This window comes from Gracilinanus agilis, chromosome 4 (assembly GCF_016433145.1).
Source record: "Gracilinanus agilis isolate LMUSP501 chromosome 4, AgileGrace, whole genome shotgun sequence".
Lineage (NCBI taxonomy): Eukaryota > Metazoa > Chordata > Mammalia > Didelphimorphia > Didelphidae > Gracilinanus > Gracilinanus agilis.
This window is the reverse complement of record NC_058133.1, coordinates 394,388,668-394,401,314: the sequence shown is the minus strand read 5'-3', so window position 1 is coordinate 394,401,314 and position 12,647 is coordinate 394,388,668. Positions and strand designations below refer to the sequence as shown.

At 35.2% G+C, this 12,647-nt stretch overlaps 1 protein-coding gene across 1 annotated transcript in view; it reads left to right on the top strand.

Moving 5' to 3' along the window:
- Positions 1-308: 308 nt before the first annotated feature.
- MTFR2 (mitochondrial fission regulator 2) overlaps positions 309-12,647 on the top strand; it is a 61,004-nt gene continuing 48,665 nt past the window's right edge. Inside the window, exons 1-5 of the mRNA XM_044674583.1 lie at positions 309-371; positions 1,762-1,875; positions 4,112-4,216; positions 9,776-9,897; positions 11,295-11,527. Coding sequence (XP_044530518.1) covers positions 309-371; positions 1,762-1,875; positions 4,112-4,216; positions 9,776-9,897; positions 11,295-11,527 — 637 coding nt within the window. The remainder of the gene's footprint in view (positions 372-1,761; positions 1,876-4,111; positions 4,217-9,775; positions 9,898-11,294; positions 11,528-12,647) is intronic.

Here is a 12,647-nt window from a genome sequence, read left to right as displayed (position 1 = left end):
CCTTCATGTCTTAGTAACAATTTTAGGATAGAAGTGAAAGGGCGTAAGGTCACACAGCTAGGAAGAGTCTGAGGTCAAATTTGAACCCAAGTTGTCCTGACATACTTTATCCATAGTGCTCTCCAGGTGCTTCCCTTTTACCTGCAATTTTGATACCAGTTTCTTACTTCACCCTATAAAAAGTGGTAAAGCTTTCATTTTTTCCATATATAATACATATTTGTTCTTTTTATTTCTAACTTGAATTATTCAATTTCTTTTCTGAGTTTAGTGTTTCATTCAATTTATATTCTGCCATTTCAGTGTCAATGTCTCTCATGTTGAATCTCTTCAGACAGCTCCTGGAATATTTTGGCTTCCCCCTAGAACAGGTAAATATATTTTACCAGACAAATTACCTCATTGTACGTATCTTCAAGTTGTTTTAGGTAAATTTAAAATACAAATATTTGATTTAAGGCAAAAATTTCTTGTTGGAGAGGAAGAATGTATGCTGCTTGGTATGTAATTTTTTAAGATATTGAACAAATTGTCATTTCTTCTGCCCTTCTATTCAACAAGTATCAACTCAAGCATCATACTCAACTATCATAACTCAAAAGAAGTTAAAGATCAGTGATAGCTTCTACCCTTTCAGGAATTTTTCTAAGATAGCTGGGTTAGAAAGACAGTTGTTCTCTAGTTATTTTGTATAAGATAACATGTAAGCAAGTATGAGATTTGTATGTATTATGTGTACTAACTGAATAATTTCAGAGAAGTTCTTTGAAGGGGAGAGATTAAGATGCTAAAACATGGGCAAAGGCACTTAAATGTCAGTTGATAGTGATTTATTGAGTACTTACTTAATGTAAGTAAGCAAGTGATTTAGAAACTTGTAAAGATAGTCACTATCCTCAAGGAACTTAAAATCTTGTAAAGATGGGAAAAGCAAATCACTCAGCAAGCATTTATTAAATGCCTACTTTTTGTTGGGCACTCTTCTATCCAGTTAAAGACAGAAAAGTATTGTTTCTGCTCCCAATGAACTTATATTTTTCCTGGGGTCACATGCTTATATAAAAGTATATACAAAATAAATAAGATAATTTTGCTGACTAAGTCATAAGCATCTGAGATCAGAAAAAGCTTCATAAGTGAGGCAGTACAGAACTATAGTATCATAGCTTTATGGTGTTATCATCAAGCCATCTAATTCCAAATACCTCATTTTACCTATGAATGTATAAATCTTAGAAGAAACTGAAATATAGAGTTTCCAGTGATTTGCCAAGGCCACATAGGTAATAGGCACTAGATGGATATCTGAACCCTTTGTTCTGACTCTCAAACTATTGGCTTTCTTGATCTTGATCTGTACTTTGAAAGCAACTAGGAATTCCAAGAAACAGAAATGAAGAGGAAATGCATTTTGGGCAGCTAGGTGACTTATTGAATGTGACTTCTGGTTTAGGGGCCAGATGTACTAACTCAGAGCTTCAAATCTTACCTTAGAAACTTATTATCTGTGTGATCTTGGGCAAATCATCTAACTCCCAAGTACCTCAATTTTTTAACTGATAGGATAATAAGAACCCCTACTTTAAAGGATTGTCATGATCAAATGAGTAAAATTGTAAAGCATTTAACACAGTGCCTGCGACATTAATTAATGTTAGTTCTTTTCCCTAGATAGGATAATGCTTTATTTGGGGTATTTGGTAAAGTTTCTTCCAAAATGATAATTGTTGTATATTCTTTTCATGGGGCTTTGGGAAACAGTTTACACCAATATGGGAAGCTCATGCAAATGGTCGAAGTATTGTTCGAGTTATAGTGACAAGTTTACCTTCAAATCTTTTTTCAAGAACTGATTTGTACCAGATATGTTCCACTGTAAGTAAATATCAGTTTTTTTCTCTTGGTAGTGGCCGAAAGGTCTTTCTGTTCTTATTCTGTTTTCTCTTTAAATGCCCCCTTTATATGTAATTTTATTCTAATTTTTAAAAACTTTATTAAAACTTTTTATTTTTTGTTCTAAATTTTCTCCCTCAACTCCTCCCCATCCATCGAGAATGCAAGAAATAAGTTATTTAACTTTATAAAAAGCTATGCAAAATATTTCCATATTATGATCAAAATAAGAAAAATATAGAAGGGAAAAATATATATACTTCAATCTCTACTTAGAGTCCATCAGTTCTCTGTCTGGGAATGGATAGCATTTTTTATGAATCCTTTGGAATTATTATGGATCTTTGTATTGGTCAGGGTAGCCAGGTCTTCCACAAAAGTCTTACTTGTTTTTCTGAAACTCTCCCCTTTGATATTTGAGTAGTATTCCTCCATCACAATCATATAGCACAGTTTATTCAGCCCTTCCCCAATTAATGGACATCCTCTCAGGTTTCAATTCTTTGCCACCACAAAAAGTAGCTATAAATATTTATTTTTTTACAAATAGATCTTTTTCTCTTTTCTTTAATCTCTTTGGAATACAGACCTAATGGTAGTGTTGCTGAATCAGAGGGCATGCACTATTTTAGAGTCCTTTGTTTATAATTCTAAATTGTCCTCCAGTATGGCTGTGCCAATTTATAGCTTCATCATTAGTTTACCTATTTTTCCACATTTCCTCTAGCATTTATCATTTTTTCTTTTCTGTCATGTTAGATAGGAGTGAGGTAGCACCTTAGAGTTTTAATATGCATTTCTCTAATTATTAGTGAGTGAGCATTTTTTTCACAAAGCTTGATAGCTTTTATTTTTTTCTGAAAACTGCCTGTTTATTATCCTTTGGCTGTTTATCAATTGAGGAATGCCTCTTATTTTTATAAATTTGGTGTAGTTCCCTATATATTTGATAAAGGAGATCTTAGTTTCCTATTTCTAATTTTCATTGTAATAGTTTTGTTTGTGCAAAACCTTTTAAATATAATGTAATCAAGATAATCTGTTTTATCTCCTGTGATCCTCTCTATCTCTTGTTTGTCCATTAAGGCTCCCTTATCTGTAGATCTGATAGGTAATTTTTTTCCACATTGCCCTAATTTACTTAGGATATTATCTTGGTATATAGTATAAGATGTTGGCATATACCTGCCTTTCAGACTGTATATATAATTTTATTATTGCTATATAGATTACTTGCTATTTAAACAATTAAAAAGAATTTTTTATAACCTATTTGTCAAACTTGGAATTTGATTTTTTAGATTACTAGAAATAGAACAAATAAACCAGTTCTTTTTTATAAAGTTTTCCTGTTTGTCATAAATTATTTTGTAATTCTTGCCTAAATAATTTTTCCCTCCCCACCTTGTGTGTGTTATTTTTTGGGGGAAGAGGAGAATGGAGTAACTTGATTTTCTTTTTTCTTTCTTTTTTTTTAAAACCTTTACCTTCCATCTTAGAATCAATACTGGGTACTGGTTCTAAGGCAGAAGAGTAGTAAGGGCTAGGCAATGGGGGTCAAGTGACTTGCCCAGTGTCATGCAGCTAAGAAGTGTCTGAGATCAGATTTGAACCCAGGACCTCCTGTCTCTGGGCCTGACTCTCAATCCACTGAGCCACCTAGCTGCCCCCTTGATTTTCTTAAATAAATTTAAAGAATACGTTTATATTTTGTCCTATCTGTTAATATAGATATAAAAGTTTTTGACCAAATTTTCATGATATAATAGTGGAAAAGATGATTTGTGGGCTGGATGATAGGAAAAAAAGGTGGCTAATTAAGTGATTGAAAGACCATACCTATAGCATATTGACTAATAGATTATCAGTCTGACTGATGGTTTCTATTAGGGTGTTGCAGGGTTTTCTCTCATTTTTATTAGTAACTTAGACAAGAAAATGAATGATATTGTTAAATTTGTAGACAACACAAAGCTAATACATTAGATGATAGACTAGAATACTGAAGTCAAACATAGGAAAAAGAAATTTAGTGGGAAAAAATGTAAAATATTGCATTTTAAAAGTTTGGGGTTTTTTTTGTTCTTCTAGTACAGGAATAGAGAAATGTGGCTAGAAAGTTCATGTGAACTTTCTTTTTCTTTCCTTCTTTTGTTTAAAGTACTTTTTGTATATGCTGATGGCACTTAAATTTTTAAATGTTTCTGCATTTAAATAGATTTTACCATCATGGGAAAATAAGGAATATGGATCTACTAGAAGTATTGTTCGTAGCATTGGGAAAATTTTACCTTTAGAACCTTGTCCAAGGCCTAACTTTGAGGTAAGTCAATTAACATGCATTATTTGGTCTACCATACTGTGTTTACCATTTTTACCATACTAAGAATGAGGAAGTACAGGGGGTGGGAATAAAAGAAAAGTGGAAAAAATATCCCTTGCTCTTAGTGAATTTAAAGTCTGATTTGGAAAACAAGTTATTTTACTTTTGAACTGACGTGAACTTTTTATCCTTCTCTCCAAAACCACTTTCTGGTGGTTTTAGTCCCAAATCAACAGTTGCCTGACAGACATTTCAAATAGGAGGCTCTGGAGGCCACTCACCTCATTATATCTTTCTTTCTGAAAAATTTTCCCTCATCCAAACTTTCCTATTGTTAGATGTGCCATCATCCTTCCTGACCCCTAGATTCATATAAAAATTTTGGAATTATTCTTGATTCTTCTCTCTACCTCACATTCGATTGATATCCAAATCAGTTACACCATGTTCTTTCTACAGCCAGAACTTTTCTCACATCTGATCCCTTCCTTCCTTCTGCTGCTCTTATTGCTGGTCCTTATCACAACTTTGCCTAGCTCTTTCTGTTCATTCTGAACTTGGACACCAGTAAAAAGAGCACTTCTTTAAACACAGGAGAGACAGAGACAGAAACAGGATCATATAGAAAACCTCAGATCACCCTTTTATCTCTTATTATTTTTAAAATGTTCCTTGTTTGTGCTTCATTCTGAACTGTCTTTCCTCTTCTGTATATTTTAAAAAATGTTTCATTAGCCCTATTTTTGGTGTCACTATTGCTAACTGTCCTCCTCTGCTCCAGCTAACCTCCTTCCTTCTAGAAGTTTCTTATTAGTTCTAGGATAAAATATAAATTCTATTTAGCTTTAAAGGCCTGGCTCCCTTCTATATGTCCATCATTATTGGATATTATTCTCTCTCCTGAACTTTTGCTACTCTGAACTGCCATTCTCTTTATTCCTCACACATGAGACTCTGTCCCCCATTTTGAGTCTTAGTACTAGCAGATCCTCATGTCTGGCATGTACTCCCTCCCTATGTCTGCTGCACAGAGTTTCTTTTACTTCAGGACTGAGTTCAAGATATGGAAATATGTTTTGCATGATAATACATGTATAACCCAAGTCAAATTGTGACCCTAGACATGTCACTTAACCCCCACTGCCTAGTACCTTAGCGCTCTTACTGCTTTGGAAACAAATACAGTATTGATTCTAAGATGGGAAACGGTAAGGGTATAAAAAAATAAAAAAACGGTTTGGTTCAAGTACCATATTTTTTGTGAAGTCTTTCCAATCCTTCCAAGTGGACCCTTCCAAATTACTTTGAATTTATTCACTTTATGCTTTGTATGCTTATATCATTATTTGTCCTAGTAGAGTGTAAACTCTTTTTGAGGATTGTTCTCTTTATTCTTGTATCTCTAGTACCTTTTTACCTGGAACACTGAAATTCCTTTATCAGATCAGAAACTTGTGTTACTCCACTCTTCCCTCTGCCCTCTGAGTCCAAGAGGTGCCTAGGCAGTGCAGTGGGTAGCATGCTGTTCTGGCGTAAGGAAGGCCTGAGTCAACCTCTCTGCCTGCTTCTTTAACAGTAAAATGGGGATAAAAATATCTATCTCACAGGGTTGTTATAGAATCGAAAGAGATTGTATTTCTAAAATTTGTAGTATAGTCCCTTGCATTTGGTAAATGCATATTCCCCTTCCCTTTCCCTCTGTATGCTCCAAAACTGACAGTGTCTTACCAGATCTAAACCTGAGACTGCTCTTACCCTCTCTTCTCTTAAACTATATTCCCATACTATTGAACAGAACTGGGCAGAATTATAGAAACAAACTAGACTGGGACCACTATAAATTTATGTAACATAACTCTCAATGGATCCTTCATTACATCAATAGAATCTTTTTATAGCTCTTTAATCAGTTCATTCTCTTACTCATCAAAGCAGCTATTCTATACCTTTTCAATGTGCTCAAGAATCCTATACCCCACTTTCCACTTTAATCTCCTACTTCACTGAAAAATCGAGGCCTTTTACTGAGAGCTCCCTCTTCTTTCTTCTTTATATTATATTAACCTGGTGTCTTCCTTAATTACATTCTCCTTCATCCCTGTCTTGTGAAAAGATGGCCCTTCTTGCCAATGCAAATCCCTCTGTGTATCCTTGATTTTACCCCAGCCTGGCATAGCACAGTGAAGCTGTCCAGCAGCTCCATGAAGATTCCTAGTGGGTTGGACACTTAGAAAGGGGAACCAAGGACTGAGTGAAAATGGGTAGTGGGTTAAAAACTAGTGGAAAGAGAACATAAGGCGAGAATAAAGACATGCAGACATAGAAAGTTTCAGGATAAGGTCAACAGATAGCGAGTAAGCTCTGGTGGTCAAGAGTTTAGATGGTTCAGAGCTCTGATGGTCAAGAGCTTCATTGCCAAGGTGACTTCTTGTCACCTTTATTGGGGTTACAATAGTATGGGGGGGGGGGAAGGGGAGAGTCCAGTGGCTTGATACATTAACTTTATGAGGTAATCATCATAAAATGCAAACTGCCAGAACCTAAAACAATAGGTAGAGCTAAGATCTGGATCTGGAGTCCATATGGCCTAAGGCCTCTACTGATGTTTGATACCTACGTTAATTGATCTTTGAAGGTAAAGTAAGGAGACTGAGATAACTGTCCTGTCTTCTGGGGTGTAGCCTTAGGAAAGGGCTGGGGTTTCAGTTTGACTCAAGATTACTGAGATCAATCATTAGCAGTATAAGAGTTAAGTTTTTGAGCACTCTTAAAATAATATCACAATTAATGTATACCTGGATTGCTACACACAGCATAGCCAAATGCATTTCATTTTCTCCTGCAGATTAGTCCTCTCTATATATAATTTTCCATCTCTCAGTCTACTGGCTCCTTCCCTGTTGCCTGCAAGTATACCTTAATCTCCCTATCCTTAAAAAAAAAAAATCTTCCTTAGACCCTATAAATACCACTACCTAGTTCTCTTCCCTTTATCTGCTAAACGCCTTGGAAAAGCCACCTATAATTTGTGCAAACAATAATCTGTTTTCTCTCGTTCTTTTCTAAACTTTTTATAATCTATCTTTCAAAATCATTGTTCCACTGAAACTGTTCTCTTTGTTACTATTGAGTCCTTTTTTTTTCCCCTTTTAAATCTTTACTTTCTGCCTCAGTATCAATATTGTGTATTGGTTCCAAGGTAGAACAGCCATAAAGACTAGGCAATGGGAGTTGTGACTTGCCCAGGGTCATACAGCTAGAAAGTGCCTGAGTCCAAATTTGAACTCAGGATCTCCTAACTCTGGGCCTGACTCTCAATCCACTGAGCCACCAAATTGCTTCTCAGTGAGTTCTTAATGGTCAAATCTAATAACCATTTCTTAATCTTCATCCTTTCTCTTTTTTAGCCTTTCATAGTGTTGATCAGCCTCTTTTGGATGCTCTCTCCTGGCTCCCCTTTCTTTCTTACCACTTCTTCTCAGTCTCCTTTGCTGGCTTCATTTAGGTCATGTTTGCTAACTCTGGGTCCTGTTCTTTTCTTTTCTCTCCTTGTTTTAGTGATCTCATCAGCTTTCCTGCCTCAGTGAGCCTCTCTTTGCAGGTCATACTTGAATCTGCTTATTATCCTTAATCTCCCTCAAGTCTCAAGTCCTATTATTTGCCTTTTGTACATCTTGTTCTCAGTGTTACATAGGCTTCTCAAACTCATTTTGTCCAAAACTCATATTTTCTTCTAAACCCTCATCTCTTCTTCTGAACTTTCCTATTACTTTCTTTTTTTTTTTTAACCCTTAACTTCTGTGTATTGGCTCCTAGGTGGAAGAGTGGTAAGGGTGGGCAATGGGGGTCAAGTGACTTGCCCAGGGTCACACAGCTGGGAAATGTCTGAGGCCGGATTTGAACCTAGGACCTCCTGTCTCTAGGCCTGGCTCTCAATCCACTGAGCTACCCAGCTGCCCCACCTATTACTTTCAAGTCATCTAGATTCACAATATTCCTCTACTCCTCACCCATACTCACTTTGGATAGCCCAGTGATGGGCAAACTATGGCCCATGGGCCTGATGTGGGTCCCTGAAATGTTCTCTATCTGGCCTGGCGACATTATTCTTAAACTGAGGAATACAATGAATAGGATACAATACAATGAAACTTTGAAAGAGTTTCCTTAGAAACAGACTGACAGATGAGCAGTCTTTCCTTTGGCCCCCTCTTTAAAAAGTTTGCCCATCACTGGTATAGCCAGTTTGTTGCCTACTCTTGTTCCTAGCTCACAAACTCATTAATATATTTTACATTCTTTTTCTCCTCTCACATAACTGCCACTCTGGGCCATTACCTCATTGCTGTAGCTTTTTGATTGGTATTATTATTATTATTGACCTCAAGTCTTTCTCTACTCTAGTCCATCTTCTGATTGCACATCTTTTCAGTGGCTGAATACATAAAATGCACTACTCCCTTAGCTCCCTCCCTTTCTTGAATTCCTTCAAGTTGTCATTTTCAACTCTTTGACACCCCTTTTGGGATTTTCTTGGCAAAGATACTAGAGTGGTTTGCCATATCCTTCTTCAACTCATTTGACAGATAAAGGAATGGAGGCAAATAGTGAAGTGACATGTCTAGCCAGAAAATGTCTGAGGATGGATTTGAACTCAGGTCTTCCTGACTCCAAGCCTGGTATTCTATCTGCTGTGTCTCCTAGCTGCCCTGATTTTTCAAGACTCAGTTCAAATCAAAGCCTCCTAAAGGATTTCTCTCTGCCACCTCTCCTTCCTGCCTCATTGCTTTCCCTCTGAATTACCTCCCATTTGTCTCTATATTTTCCTGATTTCCCCTCTTAGAATGTGAATTACTTGGGGGCAGGGGAGGAATTATACTTTTATCTTTCTTTGTATCACTAGCACTTCACACAGAGCCTAGCATATATGTAGAAAATACTTAATAAAAGCTTGTTGACTTTTTGACCAAGTGAACAATTAATAAATGCTTATTGATTGGTTTTGAGAAACCATTGATTGTTCAGCTGCAATGTCTGAGTCCAATTTCTTTCTCTGACACTAACTTAGTGAGTTTGGCAAGTCAGTTAATATTCTCTGAATCCCAGTTTTCTTGTCTGTAAAGTAGAAACAATATATGTACTGTTTCCTACACAAAAATTTTAATGAGATAATGAAGGTAAAGTGCTTTCTTTGCAAGATTTAATTTGCCATATAGATATCAGCAATCATTCTGCATTTTTTTTGTTGATGATTGGGAGCCACAAAGTATGACTGTATCTACTGAGAAGATTTCTATGGCTACTTATTTTTTTATAAGCGATTGGTGAGATTAATTAGGAAAAATTTCCTGGATAAAATGAACAGAATGTACTACTTATTTAACTTTAGGAAAAAAGAATAACTCTTAGTCTTGCTTAATAACATTAGTATGTTTTTCTTTTAAATCCTTTTCATACTTAAACTTTTTAAAAATCTCTTTATTTCTATGGATTGTATTTTTTTTTCTTAGAATATATTTATCTCTAGAGACTTGACCTATTTTCTCCTTTTTCCTTTAGTTGTTCCAATACATGAAGTCTTTAGACTATGATCAACATAGATCTGCTCTGAGCCCCATAGTTCCATCATTTGCTGATATACTATGTGTGGCAAATGACGAAGCCAAACATGACAGATTTAGGTAAGCTCAGTGTCCACCTCTGAACTTGGAAAGTATCATAGCAGATGATGATCTGAAAATTTGTAAATTCTACGTGCTTGATAAATGTTTGAGTTGAATTGAATATTTTAAATTTGAAACTTTATTTTAAATGTGCTTTCTGGTTTTGTCAATCTACCTATGTTGATAAATATTTGTTGAATCCAGTGTATATAGGTAATTATTTTTCCAATGAAGAATTAGGCTCAGTTGTGAATAATAGGTATAGGAAAGATTGGTATTGACCAGAATTATCTTGTCCATTTTTATTAAAATATATTTTTTCTTATTAGATGCATATTAATTTCAAAGCTTTAATTATTTGTCTTGTTGACAGTAAGGAATTAAACTTAATTTGTATCTGTAGGTACAGGGCTTTTTTTCTAGGAGGGATGGAAGATTTGTTTGTATTTTTGTAGGATACAAATATTTTACTACTAATGTAGAAGTCCAGATAAGATTGGCTAGATAGTGTATAGTATGGTACACTATAGCTCATGAATTTTCATGCATAGTCTATAATTAATACATTAAATTTGTGTTATTATCTCATGGAATATTGTATTTAATTAAAGATTTTAAATCTAATTTTACCATATTTGCCATAGTTGGGGTGCTTCATTTCAAGGAGTTAGAATACATTAACTTAACCTTAATATTCCTTTCAGTCATTATGACTCTAATTGTTCCTTATTTTTGTAATGTTGAAGTGTTTTTGGTGTTTTAAGTTGAGAATAAAAAAATAAAAATTTTAAAAAAGAGGCAAGATTTTAAAGACAAATTCAAAGGTCACATTTCATCTTCAAATAATTGAATGGTAGGTATAAAAATGTCTGTCAGTTATAAAAAAAAGCATTTGACTTAGTAGAGATGGATACTTAGTATATTAGTGGTGTCCACAAAACAATATCATGTTGGGTAGATACTTTATGGAGGATTTGTAGAAAGATAAATGAGACTCATAGGAAGAGAAGGAATAATTGTGTGATATGCACCAGTGAAGCATTTGAGCATTTTTTTAAGTAGGTATACTAATTCATAGCATTGCCACCAATGCACCAGTGTGCTTATTTTCCTACAACTCCAGCATTGACTATTCTCATCTTTTGCCAATTTGCTGAATGAAGTGAAACCTCAGGGGTTGTTTTGATGTTAATTTTTCTTTATTTTTTGTGATCGGAAGCATTTCACATGGCTGTTGTTCATAATCCTTTTGAGAATCGTTCATATCTTTTCACTGTTTACCCTGACATAATAAAGTTTAATTGCACATCAATAGGGACGTTTTATATTTTTGATAAAATGATAAGGTAACTAGTATTAGGGGTAGTAATTTTCTCTTCTCTAGAAATATTTCAGTTGTTTCTTCTTCTCTACAGAAATTGTATATGGGAAAAGTATGAGGACAAAACCCAATTTTTCAATCCAATGCCTCCACCTTTAATTCCTTTGTCACCTGCTTCAAGTCAAAGAATGCAAATAATCAATGGTCTTCCTGTTACTAAAGCAGCAATTAAAAAAATAGCTGCCCTTCAAGATGAACTAACTGTTCTTCGTTCCCAAATTGCTGCAATTGTTGCATTGCAAGAGGCAGAAAACAAATTAACTATCGGTAAGTTTATTTCAGTTTTGGTTTTCCTGGATATTTCTTAACTTGCATTTAAATCAACCTTATCAATCTATACATGAAAGGATTCCCATTATAATATACCCAATGGCCAACCTGTGCTTTATGACTTCTAGAGAAAGGCTTGTCAACTTGAAATAAAGAGGGCTACCAAAGTAGCAACCCCAAGAGTCTTTCTTTAATCAGGGCAAGGGAAATTGCAACTTCAGGATATTTCATAGCACTAAAGGTACAGTAGTACCCTCTAGGGGCAAAGGCGATAGATTTTAAATACATTTTTTTTAAACCCTTGTACTTCGGTGTATTGTTTAAATACATTTTTAACAGAAAACGAGTCTCATGGAAGGCATAGGAATCTCCCCACCTCCTTTTGCCTCCTGAAGTTGTTTTTGTTTTGTATAATAACCAAAAATCTATAAAGAAGGCTAGGAAGTAGTGACATCCAATCAGAACAGGGAGCTCTAGATGCAGCCATGGGGAAGTTTTTAGAGATATCACAAGATCAGCTCCAACTAGTTCATACTGGTTCCAACCATGGGAGTCACTGGAGTCAGAGCCAGGTATCCCTTTGGGATGACTGCATTCACCATTCCCCCCTTTTTGGTCAAGACAAGTTGCTGACCAGGGGAGGGCATTAAGTGAGTTTTTTGCGCTGCTGAACCTTGGTTCCAAAAGCAGAATATAAAATGAGGACACTTAAAAGAGGAGAAAGGGAACAAGCGAAACAAGAGTAAGGATGAAGATAGCCCAAGAGATAGGGTAGAGAAGGGAAAAGAGGCCAGCAAGGATCTGAGAGAAGAGGTCCATAGACTTAATTTCAGAGTAATCAATCTTTTGGTGCAACAAGGCTTTTCAGTGGAAGAAAATACTAGGTATTAAGGTTCTTTCTCACAACAATTGGGGAAAATATATCTAGATGATCTGTTTTTAAGAAATTAAAAATTCTACTATCCACAGACATATTTTGGGAAAAATAAGAATATATGGGCTCTGTCTGGCACACTTGTTTTTCCTTCTTTCTTTCTTTCTTTCTTTCTTTCTTTCTTTCTTTCTTTCTTTCTTTCTTTCTTTCTTTCTTTCTTTCTTTCTTTCTTTCTTTCTTTCT